At 41.6% G+C, this 18565-nt stretch overlaps 1 protein-coding gene across 9 annotated transcripts in view; it reads left to right on the top strand.

The window, feature by feature from the left end:
- Nucleotides 1–18565, top strand: part of FAM13C (family with sequence similarity 13 member C) — a 141127-nt gene that overhangs the window by 64727 nt on the left and 57835 nt on the right. For all 9 annotated transcript variants that reach the window (XM_019954091.2, XM_019954097.2, XM_019954093.2 and 6 more), the window contains one exon: nt 18013–18070. In XM_019954091.2, the coding sequence (XP_019809650.2) occupies nt 18013–18070 (58 nt within the window). The remainder of the gene's footprint in view (nt 1–18012; nt 18071–18565) is intronic.

The raw sequence follows: 18565 nt of genomic DNA, 5'->3' as shown, positions 1-18565 counted from the left end.
GATGCTGCTAAGTCGCGTCAGTCGTGTCCGACTCTGTGCAACCCCATAGACGGCAGCCCACCAGGCTCTGCCATCCCTGGGATTCTCCAGGCAAGAATACTGGAGTGGGTTGCCATTTCCTTCTCCAATACATGAAAGTGAAAAGTGAAAGTGAAGTCACTCAGTCATGTCTGACTCTTAGCGACCCCATGGACTGCAGCCTACCAGGCTCCTCTGTCCATGGGATTTTCCAGGCAAGAGTATTGGAGTGGGCTGCCACTGCCTTCTCCAAGGATCATTCTAATGGGACTTAAAAAAACATCTCAAAATATTACAGGGATTGTGAAATTTGATGAACTGATGAAATGAGATCTGAGGCTAAAAACAACTTTAAGTCAGGTAGCTCACTTTCCTGATAACCTTCCTCTTCTGTTTTAAGCCAGCATATGGCCCGGTCCAGGCATATCATGCTCAGTAAGATCTTGATAGAGACATGATAGTGTAACAAGATACTTCAGGGCTCATTCTGGCTCAAAGTGAGAGAATAAGCCAGGCTAAATCTCAGCAGGTGTAAAATGCCATCTTCTTGGGGATGGAGGTTGGGGAGGAGCATGTTCTTAGCATAACAAACACTTTGAGAAAGAGAAGAAAGATCAGTCTGCAGCAAGGAGTTGTCAGGGGTTCACATGTGATTTAAGTGAGGCTCATAAGGGTAGTTAGTGTCCAGAGAATGAATCCATCCTTGTAGAGGTGCAATTTTGAAGCTGACTGTGTCATGGGCTAGTATTGATCTTCTCACATGTGCCAAAGAGAAATAGTTTTACCTTCAGCTCTGAGATCATGTTCTTCAGCTCTTTCTAGTGCAAGGAGTCTTTATCTATGTCTATGGATGAGCATCAAGGAGGTCTGTGAATGTTTTTGCCAAATTGTGATTGCCTTTATGTATATTGGTTTTCTGTTGCTACTGTAACGAATGACCACAAACCTGTGGCTTACAACAACACAAATTTATAATGTTATGGTTCTGTAAGGACAGATGGCCAACATGGATCCCACTGGGATAAAACAAACATTGTCAGCAGGCTTACATTCCTTTCTGGAGATGCTAGGGGAGAACTGATCCATTTCCTTGCCTCTTCCCATTTCCAGAGGCTGCCCACATTGCTTGGCAAGTGGCTTCTTCTTCCATTTTCATAGCAAGAAACTTTGCATCTCTCTGAGCATTCTTCCATGTTTTCCTCTAACTGTGATTGAGTTCAAGCTCCTAGTCCTCATCTCACGACAGGCCAGTAAATCAAGAGATGAGTTGTTAGGGCAAGAAATAGCGATTTTGTTCAGAAAGCCAGTGGGCTGAGAAGATGGTGGACTTGTATCCCAAAGAACCATCTTACCCAACTAAGATTCTGGCTTCTTGTCTGAAAGGAAGGCAAGCCTGCTCACACGTTTATTTTATCCCAGTGGGACCCATGGTGGCCATCTGTCCTTACAGAAGCATAAGATTATAAATTTGTGTTGCTGTAAGTCACAGGTTTGTGCCTAGGAGGCATGGTGGTATGGTTGGTTGTTGCAAACCATTTGGTGCCGGGATTGTTTGTTCTTGCAGCTGTCTATGTAGGTCTAATTACAATGTTCCTATAAACCTACAACAGGACAAAGGTTATTCTCTTTTTTCTCTGTGTGTGAATGGAAAAGTGTTAAACCTTTAAAGGTCAGAGCCTTGAGAATGGGCTACCATGTTATATTTCAGGCTGTGGGAAACATTCTTTTACAAAAAGGTGCAGAGCAAGCATGACTGAACACAGATGACAGAGCACAAAGTTCAGAGCTAAAAGAATAGATCCGGTGTGAGGACAGGTCATTCTCTGTTACAGCTTTGGGCAGGAGAGAGGTTCTGATTTTAAGGATTCATGTGATTAGATTGGATCCACTGAGATAACTCACTGTAATCACTCCATGTCAAGTTCCTTAACTTAAGGACTCCTACAGAATCCCTTTTGCCATGTAAGGTAACAAGGGGAGGAAAACAAGGAACAAACATACAGATATCTTGGTGGGCAGCTTTATTCTTACTCCTTAGGTTTATTTTTCCAGGGGAAATCCCTAAAGCATTTATGAGAATCTCATATGCTACCCATGACCGCCCAAAAGGTTTAGACTCACCGTCTTAATCTCTTCCTGCCTCCAAGTTTGCTTGTTCTTCTGAATGCCCTCAACAGAGCCAACTTCAGATATTAACTTAGCCCATTCTATCCTCTTTCTTTGCATCCTTCCTCCTATTCAGCATCTCCCCCCATCTTTCTATTTTATTCCTTAGTGGTATAGTGTCCCACATCTGAGATCTCAAATTTGGTGTCCTGCAAATGTATCTAATGTGGAGATATAATTGGCTTCTAGACTGTTTTAAAACATTTGTGTTGTTCAGTTGCTAAATCCGGTTCAATTCTTTGTGACCCCATGGACTGCAGCATGCCAGGCTTTCCTGTCTTTCACTATCTCCTGGAGTTTGCTCAAACTCACATCCATTGAGCTGGTGATGCCATCCAACCATCTCATCTTCTGTTGCCCTCTTCTCCTCCTGCTTTCAATCTTTCTCAGCATGAGGGTCTTTTCCAGTGAGTCAGCTCTTCGCATCAGTGGCCAAAGTATTGGATCTTCAGCTTCAGCATCAGTCCTTCCAAAGAATATCCAGGGTTGATTTCCTTTAGGATGGACTGGTTTGATCTCCTTGCTCTCCAAGGGACTGTCAAGTCTTCTCCAGCACCACAGTTCAAAAGCATCAATTCAGGATTCAATGTTTAAATATCAGAGGTTTTATGGATTTTTGCATTCTTTTGTAATATGTAAAAATGGGATAACCCAGGGTGTACATTCTTGCAAGGCAATAATTAGTTGGAACTGAGGAGCAGCTCTTCGTTTTCCCACAATTCCCACTCAGATCTCTATGTATGCTCTTTGCCTAGCTCTTATAGGCTGTTTGATTTAAATGCCTACTTCAATCCTTTTCTTCCCAGCAACTGCTCATCCTTAGGAGCTAAGCCCTAATAAGGTGATGGCTGATAGATACCTTAATGCTTCCTTCTGAAAGATGATGTGTTTACATTTTCATTTGGATTTTCAGTACATCTGAGTGGTGGGGCTGCATATTGCCCTACTCTGGCATGTTCCTTAGTATCTGGAGCTTTTTAAAACTCATAGTTACAGAACTGCATTCAGTTAGAGCAAGAATGAAGCTTTAGTAATCACTTAATACAACCCTCTCATTTCCTAGTTTGACACCCAGCAAGGCTGTAATTTGCTTAAGCCCTGGCTTCCCTTGCAATAGAACCAAGACACATCAGTCTGTTTAGAGCAGTTAGTTGATGAATATGCATCAGTTTGATTGATTTTTATAGCTAAAGCCAGTGCCAATTCTGTAAATGCTCAGATATGACAAAGGGGAATTTATGGTTGTAGGAGAATACTAATGAAGTTGTGGATTTCTTACCCAGCTAAGTAAATTTACTTTTGAGAGTGATAAACTCACTTGTGTTTAAAATATTGTATTAAAATTTATGACAGCATTAAGCCTTTTAATGTCGTTAAAGACCTTGCCTGTATAAACAGGAGCTATTCTATAGCAATGTGTTACTACCAATTAAGTTGGTGGTTACATTTGCGAACTGGAGTTCATTAGACTCTTCATCTGGAAGTCCCCAGTTAGAGGGGCTTGAAGATTGGGGTATTAGCAAGGATAATGGCCTTTGATGGCTTTGACTATTTTTGTAACATTTCAGATAAAAGAAAAAGCTTTGTTGCTTTATGGAAGGAGGAAGTTTTGTTGGCAGCAACTTCCTTGGGGGATAAATCCTTTCATCTTTTGTTTTTGAGATAGACAACTTGTGTGTGTTTTAATAGCTACTTGTTTCTTGTTCAAATGTTTTTTTGTAGAAGTAGGCAGAGTCTAAATGGGCTCTGCTAAAAGGAGAAAGAATGAGTAAGGGAATGAGCACCCAGAGTTTTTTAATAGTAAAGAACATAAAATGTGCCTTTTTAGACTGTACTAGAGCAGAGATCTGTGTATTATCAGCGTGCTCTTCTTGATAGTGTGTTTTTAGGATTTCTTTTTCATTTTTTAAAGGGATACGATAGAGATTACAAAAAAAATTAACTTGTCTTGGCAGAATTTTGAGAGTCTGGGACATAGTTGGGTAATCGTGGATTCTAAAAATAGCTTTCTTTGCTTATACTGCATAGAATGGCAGTCATGTACTGAGGGTTCTCCTCAGTCCCCATCCTGCCTCCACCCCATGGGTGCAGAAGAACGCTGGTGGAATGGAAATTAAGAAATTCAGCGTCTTAAATACCATATGGTGTCACTTATATATGGAATCTAAAATATGACACCAAGGAAGTTATCTGTGAAACAGAAACATACTCACCTAGAATACAGACTTGTGGTTGCCAAGGGGAAGTAAAAGAGGATGGATTGGGAGTTTGGGGTTGTTGTTGTTCATTCATTAAGTCATGTCCAAGACTTTGCAACCTCATGGACTGTAGCACTCCAGGCTCCTCTGTCCTTCACTATCTCCCAGAATTTACTCAGGTTTATGTCCACTGAGCCAGAGAAGTTATCTAACCATCTCATCTTCTGTCGCCCCCTTTTGCCTTCAGTCTTGCCCAGCATCAGAATCTTTTCCAATGAGTCAGCTCTTTGCATCAGAAGGACCAATTACTGGAGCTTCAGCTTCAGCATCAGTTCTTCCAATGAATATTCAGGGTTGATTTCCTTTAGGATTTATTGGCTTGACCTCCTTGCAGTCCAAGGGACTCTTAAGAGTCTTCTCCGACACCACAATTTGAAAGCATCAATTCTTGGCTCTCAGCCTTCTTTATGATCAGACTCTCACATCCCTCCATACGTGACTACTAGAAAAACCATAGCTTTGACTATATGGACCTTTTTTGGCAAAGTGATGTCTCTGCTTTTTAATATGCTGTTTAGGTTTGTCATAGCTTTCCTTCCACAGTTTGGGGTTAACAGATGTAAACTATTATACCCCAGATTTCCGCAGTAGCTCAGTGGGTAAAGAATCCACGTGCAATTCAGAAGACGCAGGTTCAATCCCTGGGCCAGGGAGATCCCCTGGAGGAGGAAACGGCAGCCCACTCCAGTATTTTTGCCTAGAAAATTCCATGGACAGAGGAGTCGCAAAGAGACTAGACTGAGCACATGGCATGCATACACGAACACTTTTATATAGGATAGATAAGCAACAAGGTCCGACTGTATAGCATAGCAAACTATAGTCAACATCTTATGATATGATGGAAAAGAATGCGAAAGGAACGTATATATATGTATAACTTAATCACTTTGCTGTACAGAAGAAATTAACACAACATTGTAAGTCGCCTCTACTTCAAGAACATAAACTTAAAAGAAATATAGGTTCTTATGTCTTGTCTATCAGGTGAACACCCTCTCCCCTAATTCAAGTTCAGTCAGGTGATTTCTGAACCCCGTCTGACTCAAGCCTGAAAATTCTCAACACCCCGGATGTTTAAAGGATTAGACATGTAAAAACTTTAGCTTAATAATACAAGCTCTTGCAGCCGCAGATAAAAATAATTTATCCTCCCTGCTGTAGAGCACACACAAAAGAATCCCACACCAAATCCTTAGTGTTGATCAAAAAAGAGCCCACACTTGATTATTCTGGAAATCCTCTTTTCCTTCTTTGTTTTTTTTTTTTTTTAAAGTATTCTGCCCTTGATCACTTGATAAAATGTTAGCACGTTGGCTGAACAACGATTAGGATAAAGATAAAAGGGAAACTCATTTTTCATTAAAAATAATAAAGTAAGTGGCACATGGTTTTATTGGAAAATACAGTAAATTCCAAGGAAATAAAATTTTCTTATAATTGTATACCACCCAGATATAACCTCTGTTACTACTGTAGTATGTTTTTAATGTTCTTGCCTTTGTTTTAATTTGGGCATGAAAAAGAATGATGTGTGTGTGAAAGGGCCTTCCCAATGCAGTAGAGTTTGAGTCTGTTAGAGAAGTAATATTTATTTAAAGCAGACCCCACAGAATAAACTAGACTGGAAAGTATTCTGACTATCCAATCTTTATACAGAAACTAATAGAGTAGTGGGTTAATTATCACAAGGCTGATGAGTTCACTTACGGCTAAGTTGAACAAATTTGATTTTCTATAATGAATAATGTACAATTTTCTATAAGAAACTTATTTTACAGACTTTAGTCTCTTTATGGCCCTATGTTTGAAATAATATTTCTAGGAGATGGAGCAAAAAACTTTGTCCTTAATGTTTCAACATCTTGGAAGACTTCTTGCCCTAACTTGGAATTGATTTAAGAGATAAATTTCAGTGATCATTATAGGAGACAGTGTGCGTTTAAACTTAAATCTAATTTAGAACATTGATTAGCTGTTTAAGTATTCAGTGTTCCTGAGGCCATGGGAATGAAGCTGTTCTTCTTACTCTTCATCTTCCCAATGAGGCAATGGCTACTCCAGTGCTTCTGTTTGTATTATCAACAGGATTATTCCTTTTCAGGACTTATGCTAAATATCACACACACACATCATATATAATGACACATAGGGCTCTCACCAACACCCTCTATTTTTCTCTTTTCCTTTATCAATACTAGACAAAAACATTTTTGATAGAGTTTATATATTTATATATATATATGAAATATATATGAAATTTCTTCGTATAATTGAAATCTTAGAGACCCATTTTTGTGTAACTTGTTTGTCCCACTTAATTCTGTATTTTTCTATATCATGAAATATTCTAAAATATTAGCTAGTCTATGGGTAGCTATTCTATGGATATACCATAGCTGGAAATAGCTATTCTATGGATATACCATCATTGATTTAACTAATTCCAAATTATTTGATATTTTGGTAACTTCTAGGATTTTTATCTGTAGACATTTCTGTAGTAAAAATCATTGAAAAATATTTTTATGTACATCCATTATAGTTTCCTTGGTTTATGCTGCTGCTGCTGCTAAGTCTCTTTAGTCGTGTCCGACTCTGTGCGACCCCATAGACAGCAGCCCACCCGGCTCCTCCATCCTGGAATTAAGGCAAGAACACTGGAGTGGGTTGCCATTTCCTTCTCCAGTGCATGCATGCTGAGTCACTTCAGCCATGTCCGACTCTGTGCGACCCTATGGACAGCAGCCCACCAGGCTTCTCCATCCACAGGATTCTCTAGGCAAGAACACTGGAGGGGGTTGCCATTTCCTTCTCCTTCCTTGGCTTATATTTAAGGGTAAAAGTTCTCTAGGTTTAGGATTTGAAACGGTTAACCAAACCAAAATTAGAATGTAAAATTTTCAATTATATGATCATGGAAGAAGATAGGAATATAATAGATAATTGATACCCCTGAGAGAACTAGGTAGAAAGTCACATGGCTGGAGTTCTTGATATGTTTGAATGATAGAATAGTGGTCCTGAGTGAAACACTTGAGACAGTTTAGTCCAATCCCCTCTCCACACTTGTGTGTTCTAGATACTTCTATCTCATCCACTATTGTTTTAAATCCATCTTTTGTCTGTGCTGCGTCTCTGCTCCCGTGCACTTTCTCTAGATGCGGTGAGTGGGAGCTGCTCTCTCGTTGTGGTGCCTGGGCTTCTAGCTGTGGTGGCTTCTCTCGTTGCAGAGCATGGGCTCCAGGGTGTGCAGGCTTCAATAGTTGCAGCACAGGGGTTTCGGTGTCCTGCAGCATGTGGAGTCTTCTCAGACCAGGGATCGAACGGGTGTCCCTTGCGTTGCAAGGTGGATTCTTAACCACTAGAGCACCAGGGAAGCCCCTCTCATCATTTTCTAGTTAAGACTGCAAAGGGCAAGTGCCCCTGGCCCTCACATTCCCAGAAGACGTTTGGAAGTCCTGCGCGGGTGGAAAAGGTCTTTGTTGTGTGGAGCTGCCCGATGCACGTCAGGCTCCAGCTCACAGAATTCAGTGGGCAGCCCAGCCACTGTGCGCATCACAAATAGCCCTCAGTTTCCTAAATGTTCCCCAGAGGGCCTACCACTGCCTGCTTAAGAGATGCCGATCTTCATGATTAGTACTTAAAACCATGTTTTACTGGAGCCTTTACTTACGTGGGCACATGTTCATAATATAGTTGTATGTGGGGAAAAAACAATTACATGACAGCAATGTCCGTCTGAAAGTTGAGGCAGAAAACTGAAGAGAATAGGCAGGTGCTTGAGGTGGGTCATGAGAGTGAGCAGAGCTGTCTGTGGAATGGAAGCATCTGCTAAGACCACTCTGCCCCTTGGGCTGAGCACTGCCTGCCCGAGAGTGGGTATCTGATCATCCTGTCCTGAGTGAGTGGAAATGTGAGATGGTGGAGGCCGGGAGCTTTGTGTCCCACTCATCAGACCAGGGGGTCCTCTCATCATGATGAATAATCATGCATTATTGGGACCTCTGCGCGTGCTGGCGCTCCTATCCCAGACTCAGCCTCCTTACCTCTCCCAGCCCAACACTGTGAGCCTGTCTCACTGCTCGATTATTCTCCAGGCATCAGTGTGTTTTCTGGCTATTTCTGGGCTCTATTCCAGGCCACTCAGCTGAGGCGCCTGTCCCGCCTTGTGTTTGGAGTTTCTCAGAGCATCTCCAGGGACTTAGCCCTTCCTTCCTCTGGACTGTGTGCCCTGGGAGGCCCATCCAGAAACACTGGGTCACTCCTGTACCCCCCGAAGTCCCTCACCTGCATCCTTCAGCCACTGGTCTCTTCCCAGGTGGATGACCTGAACCTTCAGGGCAATGTTTCCCAGTTGGTGTTGCCGTGGAGTGCTTGTTAATTTCATATTCCCAGTGCATGCCTTGGGAAATCCTGACTCAGTGAGTTTGGGGCCAGGAATCTCTGTTTTTATTAACAGTGATTGATTCTAGTCTTCAGAGAAGTACAAGATGGGAGATAGGCTTAGGTCCCAGTTCCCAGATGGCTTGTTCCTGGGGATCATTCCCGACACCCATGTCGTCTCTGTGGGAGTTCATCGGCCTGGACATGAAGATACATGGGGTGGGGGGGGGGGTCAGTTTACAAATAGCTCTCAACTTATAGTTCTGTTTTTCATCAGCCATCCCTTTGAACATCATTTTGAACTCTGTCCTTTGGTTTCTTTCTCTTTGGAGTTGGCTGTGCAATATTTGATCTCAGTCCTTCAGCATAGAAATTTGGTAAAAACCAGTAAGAGAATGTCTTTAATACAGCCTACACCCCACAGGGAAAGCAACTTCTTACTTGCTGGTATTGAAAGTTGTTATTGTTTCTAATAATATTACTGGAATTTCTTGGCATCTTGTCCGTGTCTGTATATGGAGTGATTGTTTGTATATAATGAATATTGTGCTCAGAGGGGTGTCCTCTTGGGATACACCTTTTGTTTTCAGAGGAGTTTCAGGAAACAACAGCCATCCAGCCCTCAGACAGTCATCCGGGTATACATTAGTGTATCCTGTGTTGTTTTCTGATACAGAGGCTCATCCAAGGCAGTGGAATATCTTGAGTTTTTAAGATGTGACCCGGGTGGGCACCGTTTAGTTTTCGGGTTCTAATTCTTTATGGAGGACTCTGAAAAGTGTGCTTGATGCTCTGCTTTCACTTTCTGCCCAGATTTTCTAAACGTGTGTTAGAAAGTCACTTGCTTATCTGTAGCAGGTCTCCTCAGCAAAAAATGTGTCTGCTCGTGGGGATAAGAGTCAGCCCCTCCTCCTACAGGTGGAGGAGGGAGGGTGAGTTTTATCCTAACCATTTCACACACTGGGAAATATACCGTAATTGGCAGCAACTCATAGCCCTGGAACTAATCCTTTATTGGCAAACCAGTGAGTGCCTGCTGCTGCTGCTGCTGCTGCTAAGTCATTTCAGTCGTGTCCGACTCTGTGCAACCCCATAGACGGCAGTCCACCAGGCTCCCCCGTCCCTGGGATTCTCCAGGCAAGAATACTGGAGTGAGTTGCCATTTCCTTCTCCAATGCATGAAAGTGAAAAGTGAAAGTGAAGTCACTCAGTCGAGTCCGACTCTTAGCGACCCCATGGACTGCAGCCTACCAGGCTCCTCTGTCCATGGGATTTTCCAGGCAAGAGTACTGGAGTGGGGTGCCATTGCCTTCTCCGTGGTGAGTGCCTACTATGTACCAAATGCTAAGATTATCTCTAAACATAAAACATTAAACAAGCCTCGTATAATCCCTGTCCCTTGGAACTTACCATCCTGAGAAAGAGACAATTAAATAATTAGACAGATACACAGTTAGGAACTGAGATGTGCTACATGACAGATGTGAAAAATCAGAATAGAGTGAGACCCGTGAAAGGGAGACCTGATCGGTGCCTGGGATCTCGAGTTTGCATGAATTACTAGGAGAGGAATAGGAGAGGGAAGAGTGTCATGGACACAGCGGCAGCGCATATGATGGCCTGAGGTGGAGAGGAGCAGGGAGGAGGAGATGGGCACGTGTCAAGTTTGAAGAAGTGTACAGATGTCGCTCCTTCAGGATGTCGCAGGGTGTCTGAAATATTTTGATCTGTAAGTGTGCAGAAAGTTAGCAACAAGGTTGCCATGTGGGCAGTGGTTTGGAGAAGGTGGAGGAGAAGTAGTAAGACCAGGAAGGTAGCTCAGAAGACAGATGATGGTGACTTGGCCTGAGGTAGTGGCCGGGGGAGGAGAGAGGTCTGATGTAAACGTGATTTGGGGTAAGAAACTGAAGGACTTGGGAATGGCTTGGCCTTTGAACTTGAGGGAGAGGAGAGGGTCAGATGACTCTCAGATGTCTTCCACCAGCGATTTGGATAGATGAGGAAGCTTTTTACTGAGATACGGAACATTTTTGTCTGCTAATTTAATTACAGAAAGTTGATATAAATCTAACATACTCTGCTAAAATACTGCTTCTTCACAAATTATCACATTTCGGGTTTGACATTATCCATCAGCCAAGAAAAACATCTTAATGCTTCGTTCACTTAGCTGTTTTGAATTTCAGTCTGCCTCCCAGGAGATGGTCACTGCAGGATGACCCTGCAGGCTGGCTCAGCACAGGCTTTAGGGTCCTAGGAGTGAGGGAACATCAACAGATTGTAGAAAAGTTGCACTTCCATGGGCTAGCCACAATTTTGTAGTCACACGGGCCAGGAAAATGCCCTTTTAATGTCAGCACGCAGCTGTTTTATGTTCCTTCGTTAAGTGTTGTTTTGAATTGTATCATGGCAGCGGTCATCGCGTTGGCGGTGGTGGTGGTGATAGTGGTGATGGGGCTACTGGGGTTGGGGGCAATGGGGATTGGGGGCATCAGTGCTGAGAACCATAATCAGACTCTGAAGAGTCCAGGCTGCAGTTTCCCACTACCTGGGCCTGGACTAGAGGGCAGGGCTGTGTTGGAGTTGGCAGGATTGTACATGCTTCAAGCACTACCTTTAAAGGTCTTAAGAAAAAGGGAATTTGAGATACCTAGCTTCTGTTCCGGTTCTTCTCTTTTTATTGTTAAATATCTCTAGTGAGAAGCTTCCATTTCTGTTTCCTCATCTGCCGTGACCTTTATCTCTTCTGATCCACTGGCCTTTTTATTTATCCACTTTCATTTTCATTATCTCTGGCAGCGTGAGCTTGGGCAGTCCTCCTGCACACCCTGTGCTCCCTGCCTTGCTTTCTTTTTCTCAGTAATATTTAGCATCTGGTGCGTCACAGATAACTGGTTTACTTCTTTAGGTTCTCTCTGCTTCTGTGAGAATGTAAGTTGCATTGACGTAGAAACTTGTTTATTCACTTCTTTATTCCCAACACCTGCAGTAGTAATACTTGACATAATTTGGTGTTTAATAATGTTTTTTTAATGAATGGAAAAATTATTTAATTGCCGTATCTATGTCCTGTTGGGTCACATAGCTCTAATAATGCTAAACTCTTGTGGTTACTGTGAGGATTAGATGAAATAATATAAGTACAGTGCCTGGCATTTCCCTGAAATTGTTAGGCTTTTCGCTTCTTTTGTAATTTGTTGCAGTATAGCTGATTTACAGTGTTGTGTTTAATGTCTGCCGTATAGCGTTGTTGTTCAGTGGCACAGCCATGTCCAAATCTTTGCAAACCCATGGATACCAGGTTTCCCTGTCCTTCACCTGCTCCTGTAGTTTGCTCAAACTTATGTCCATTGAGTCAGTGATGCTATCCAACCATCTCATCCTCTGTCATTCCCTTCTCCTCCTGCCCTCAATCTTTCCCAGCATTAGGGTCTTTTCCAATGAGTCAGTTCTTTGCATCAGGTGGCCAAAGTATTACAGTTTCAGCTTCAGCATCAGTCCTTCCAATGAATATTCAGGGTTGATTTTCTTTAAGATCAACTAGTTTGATCTCCTTGCAGTCCAAGGGACTCTCAACAATCTTCTCCAACAGTTCAAAAGCATCAATTCTTCAGTGCTCAGCCTTCCTGATGGCCCAACTCTCACATCTCTACATGACTACTGGAAAAACCATAGCTTTGACTATAAGGACCTTTGTCAGCAAAGTGATGTCTCTGCTTTTTAATAGGCTGTCTAGTTTGTCATACTATTTCTTCCAAGGAACAAGCATCTTTTAATTTTGTGGCTGCAGTCACCATTTGCAGTGATTTTGGAGCCCAAGGAAATAAAGTCTGACACTGTGTCCATTGTTTCCCCATCTATTTGCCATGAAGTGATGGGACCGGATGCCATGATCTTAGTTTTCTGAATATTGAGTTTTAAGCCAACTTTTTCACTCTCCTCTTTCACTTTCATCAAGAGGCTCTTTATTTCCTCTTCGCTTTCTACCAAAAAGGTGGTGTCATCTGCATATCTGAAGTTATTGATATTTCTCCTGGCAATCTTGATTCCATCTTGTGCTTCATCCAGTCCAGCATTTCATATAATGTACCCTGCATATAAGTTAAATAAGCCAGGTAACAATATACGGCCTTGATGTACTCCTTTCCCAATTTTGAACCAGTCCATTATTCCATGTCTGGTTCTAATTGTTGCTTCTTGACCCGCATACAGATTTCTCGGGAGGTAGGTCAGGTGGTCTGGTATTCCCATCTGTTTAAGAATTTTCCATACTTTCGTGTGATCCACACAGTGAAAGGATTTAGCTTAGTCAATGAAGCAGAAATAGATGTTGTTCTGGAATTCTCTTGCTTTTTCTATGACTCTGTGGATGTTGGCAATTTGATCTCTGGTTCCTCTGCTTTTCTAAATCGAGCTTGTACATCTGGAAGTTCTCGGTTCACATACTGTTTAAGCTGGCTTGGAGAATTTTGAACATTACTTTGCTAGTATGTGAGATCTGTATAATTGTGCAATAGCTTGAACATTCTTTAGCATTACCCTTCTTTGGGATTGGAAGGAAAACTGACCTTTTCAAGTCCTGTGGCCACTGCTGAGTTTTTCCAAATTTGCTGGCATATTGAGTGGAATGCTTTCACAGCATCATCTTTTAACATTTGAAATAGCTCAACTGGAATTCCATCACCTCCACTAGCTTTGTTCATAGTAATGCTTCCTAAGGCCCACTTGACTTCACATTCCAGGATGTCTGATCTAGGTGAGTGATCACACCATTGTGGTTATCCAAGTCGTTAAGGTCTTTTTTGTATAGTTCTGTGTATTCTTGCCACCTCTTCTTAATATCTTCTGCTTCTGTTAGGTCCATACCATTTATATCCTTTATTGTGCTCATCTTTGCATGAAATGCTCCCTTGATATCTCTAATATTCTTGAAGAGATCTCTAGTCTTTCCCGTTCTATTGTTTTCTTCTATTTTTTGCATTGTTCACTTAAGAAGGCTTTCTTTTCTCCTTGGTATTCTTTGGAACTCTGCATTCAGATGGATATATCTTTCCTTTTCTCCTTTGTCTTTTGCTTCTCTTCTTTTCTCAGCTATTTGTAAGCCCTCCTCAGACAACCATTTTGCCTTTTTGCATTTCTTTTTCTTGGGGATGGTTTTGATCATTGTTTCCTGTTCAGTGTTCCGAACCTCCTTCCATAGTTCTTTAGGTCCTCTATCAGATCTAATCCCTTGAATCTATTTCTCACTTCTACTGTATAATCATAAGGGATTTGATTTAGGTCATACCTGAATGGTCTAGTGGTTTTCCCTACTTTCTTCAATTTAAGTCTGAATTTGGCAATAAGGAGTTCATGGTCTGAGCCACAGTCAGCTCCTGGTCTTGTTTTTGCTGACTGTATAGACCTTCTTCATCTTTGGCTGCGAAGAATATAATCAGTCTGAATGGTATTGACCATCTGGTAGAGTCATCTCTTGTGTTGTTGCAAGAGGGAGTTTGCTATGACCAGTATGGACTATGCTGTACAGCATAGTGAGTCGGATACACGTATAGAAACATTGTTTTTTATATTCTTTTCCCTTGTGGTTTATCACAGGTTATTGAATACAGTTCCCCATGTTAAACAGTAGAACCCTGTTGTTTATCCATCCTATATTTATTAGTTTGCATCTGCTGCTGCTGCTGCTGCTAAGTCACTTCAGTTGTGTCCAACTCTGTGCGATCCCATAGATGGAAGCCCACCAGGCTCCCCCGTCCCTGGGATTCTCCAGGCAAGAATACTGGAGTGGGTTGCCATTGCCTTCTCCAATGCATGAAAGTGAAAAGTGAAAGGGAAGTCGCTCAGTCGTGTCCGACTCTTAGCGACCCCATGGACTGCAGCCCACCAGGCTCCTCCGTCCATGGGATTTTCCAGGCAAGAGTACTGGAGTGGGGTGCCATTGCCTTCTCTGAGTTTGCATCTACTAATCCCAAATTTCCAATCCCTCTCTCCCCACCCCCACCCCTGACAACTACAAGTCTTTTCTCTATGATGTTTTTCCTGTTTTGTAGATGTGTTCATTTCTCTCATATTTTAAATTCCACATAAAGAGTTATCATATTGTATTTGTCTTTTTGACTTACTTTACCAACCTGTAGGTCCATCTAGATTGCTGTAAATGACATTATTTCATTCTTTTTAATTCCTCTTTTAAGAGTGTAATATTCCTGTAAGACTCTTCTTGATACTCTTTTTTCTTGTATCCTCTTTTTTATTCACTGTTTAAATTGCTGTCTTCATTGGCATCTTATGTCCTTAGTGATGCGTCTGTATTTTCCTCATGGTTCTTCCTTCTGTGCCCTAGCTGCCAGATAGCTGCCGTGGCCCTGAATAAGTATGACTCAGCGCTTATCTCTTTCAGCTTATTTACTCACGAAGCTTCAATTATTATTTTTAATTATGCCATTTCATTATTATCATTTATAATTCTGTTGTGTTTTTACATTTGATCAAAGAGTTCATGTGTTACGTTTACTACACCTACCGGTTGCTATGAACGTTTTTCCTGAACTGTCCTTCACATCCTGAATTATCCTGTGGCATACCCGATATCATCTTCACTTGACAGATGAGGAAACTGAGAGTGAGAGAGGTTAATCTCTTGCCCATGAGTACCCACACCAGGTTTAAGTGGTAGATCTGGAAGTCATTCTCGGGTCTGGATCCTTCTGTTTCTTTCTCACTTCATCCATCCAAAAGGCATGTAGTGAGTGTGTGCCATGTGCCAGGCGGCGTGCTGGGCTCTGGCCACCCCGTGAGAAACTGATGCTGTCTGGGACCGCCGTGCATCACTGCTACCCCTGCCCTCGCTCTCCAGAACATACTGTCAAGTGCCCTGTGCTGGGTGAGCCCTGCTCAGGCACTCTCACTTCCCTATTTCATCCTTGCTTCAAGCTTCAACTATCTAAGTAAAAATTCACGAATTGCCTTTCTTCATGCAAGCTACCCGCTCTCCCCTCCAAAGTGACCTATTTTTCTATCTCATTACCCCATCTCTTTCATTCAGCACTTTCAGTATACATCCAAGACCTCTTGGTGTTCTCCTTGAAAATGTTTCTTTCATCTGTCTCTCCCTCCCCATCTCCTCTCCACCATTCTAATATCAGCTCCCATGTCCTCATTTCTTGATTTATGAAAGCCTCAAGGCTGGGTTCTAATTAGTTTTATTCTCTGCTTCAGAATTCACTAGACTCTAAGTTTCCTAAAGGCCTAGAGGGTTGCTCATTGATTCTTATTTCCAGAACACTGTCCAAGTCACACCAGGAGACATTCAGATGATGACTAAAGCATCTTTGATTTTAGATCACAGTTCTCAAACTTGATCTGGGGTTTGTCTGGACATGACAGGTAGCTTTCTTGGAAGGTTATGAGAATGTGTTACATGTAGCTGTTGTCTGCATCTCAATAATATATACTATATATTTTAAACCAACTCTTATTTCTGCTTTCTTCCATTAATGTTTGCTCCCATGTAATTTTTTCCCCATCTGCTGGCATCAGAGCAGAAATTCATGGTTGAGAACTGATAAATACTCCTTCCATCAGAGAACACAGCTCTTTTATTTATTTCTGGTGCTGCCGTAACTCCATAGAAACACAGTTTGAGAATCACTTTAGTTTACAGAGAGGTTATGAGCTATTCAGAATTTTGGTATTCTTGGATAGGCCAACTTCATGCCTGTCCCCAAGAGGGTGTCTCCCATTTTGCAGGAAAGACCTACTGTGTATTTTCTGAAGCCTTGGAGTCACTGTTTGTGTCTCAGGCAACTGACGAGCAGAGGATTAGTGTGCCAGCATTTTCTTCCTCACTTTCTTGTCTTACCTGGTCCATCTCTCCATGGACTCATGGTTGGGACCCTTAATCCTGTCTCATACCCAGGAGGGATATTTATGCAGACATGGTCAACATCAGTGTGACCATCAAATTCTGTTTTATCATCTCCTCCTTTTTCTCATTAGAAGTAAATTATTTGCACAGTTAGCAATACTCATGGAGTGAAAGAAATTTTCATTTTTAAGAATATTTTGAAGACACTAGACTTATGCGTCATTGCTTTTAGAAATCATTCATCTAGATGACCATTCAGAGGACATATATGCTTTCTTCAGAACTCAAACCAAAGCAGAATAGTAATTGTAAATAATTCTGTCCCCAAATAAATCTTTTTGTAAATGACTTAACACTGACTACAGCTTTTATTCCTTAAGATAGTGGGTCTTTTAATAAGGATAATAACTATAATTTAATATATGTATTATATAACAGCATGAAAACTGCTGCAGAAAATCCTTAATGTTATGTAATAGAGGCCATTGGACCATAGCACCAGATGAATCATGTTTTGGAGCTAAGCATCTGCCAGAAGTGGAGTTTTGTTGTTTGTTGCTTGTTTTTAAACTTAAAAATATTTATTTGGAGTAGATTTGCCTTAAAGTCTTTTTTCTTCAATTGGAACCTGAAGTGCAAAGCCTGGCTTTACTGTGTTAGAGAGCAATTGCTATAGCATATTTTGTTGGGTAAGTGATAGAGGGAATTTCCAAAAGCTGTCTTCAGTGAACAAATGGCATCTTTCTGTAACAACTGTACCAGATCACATTTGATCATAAAAACACTGCATCTGCACTGGGTTTGGAGGATTCAGCAGTGTATAAAATGGACAGTCACTGATTTCTTAGAGCCTACATTTTAATGTGGAAATGCAAATAAGCAGCATAGCTTTAGGTAGTGAGAAGTGCTATGAAGAAAATCTAAAAGCAGTGTGTTAAAGACTGAAGGGGAGGAATAGTTTGTTTAGAGAGATCAGGAGGGACTCATTGGGAGGCGACACCGGAGCTGAGCTGATGGTCCATGCTAGGCAGAGTCAGCTTTGTGAAAATCTAGGGGGAAAGCAAGTGTGAAGATTTGAACAGGGAACCAGCTCTGTGTGTTCAAGAAACAAAAGGCCAGAGAGGCTGGAGGTTAGGGGACAAGGTGAGCATGGCAGGAGGTTCTTGTTACAGACCACTATAAGCAGTCTGGAGTTTGTTCTTCAGGCAGTGGGACACCACTGAGCGTTTTTAACAGGAATGTGGCCAAATCTGCAGCAAATGTGCATTGTTGAAAGGTTTCTTTTAAATGGCAATGCTTTTTCTTTGTATTTTACAGAATAGAACAGAGGGCTGCCATTTGGCCAAAGGATGAAACTCAGCAGGACTTCCATGAGGTAGGTGCACTCATTGTGGTTTTGATGAATGTGAATTAGCCAATCATGAAATGTATTATTCTTTTTCCTAGTACTAGAAATTTATCCTGGTTAAAACTTTAAATATTCTTGCTCTTAAGTAAACTTATTTTTCTTGCAGTGCTTTGGGTACTGTTTCCCCTTGCTCTGGAGCAAATATATTTAAAATATTATTTGCAAGACTAATCACTCTGTCTTGGACCAAAACCAAGTCCAGCCATCATTTCATTACATTTCTTTCAACTTTGCTTCAGGATTGTACTACAGCTGTGAGAGTTAACATTTATAAAATTTTCTCTTAATTTTATTTTATCTTCCCCTCCTGCTTTTTCTAATCCCTTTGTCAGTCTCAAATATGATCTTGCTTACTATTTTTCCTCAGAGCATGATACAGCTTGGTGTTGCAAAATGGGCTTCTAATAAACTTTGAGACACTGAGGCCATATTTTCCAATTCAAGTGCTTTCCCACTGAACTG

Source organism: Bos indicus, chromosome 28 (genome assembly GCF_029378745.1).
Source record: "Bos indicus isolate NIAB-ARS_2022 breed Sahiwal x Tharparkar chromosome 28, NIAB-ARS_B.indTharparkar_mat_pri_1.0, whole genome shotgun sequence".
Taxonomy (NCBI): Eukaryota; Metazoa; Chordata; class Mammalia; order Artiodactyla; family Bovidae; genus Bos; species Bos indicus.
This window is presented reverse-complemented; position numbering and strand designations above follow the sequence as displayed.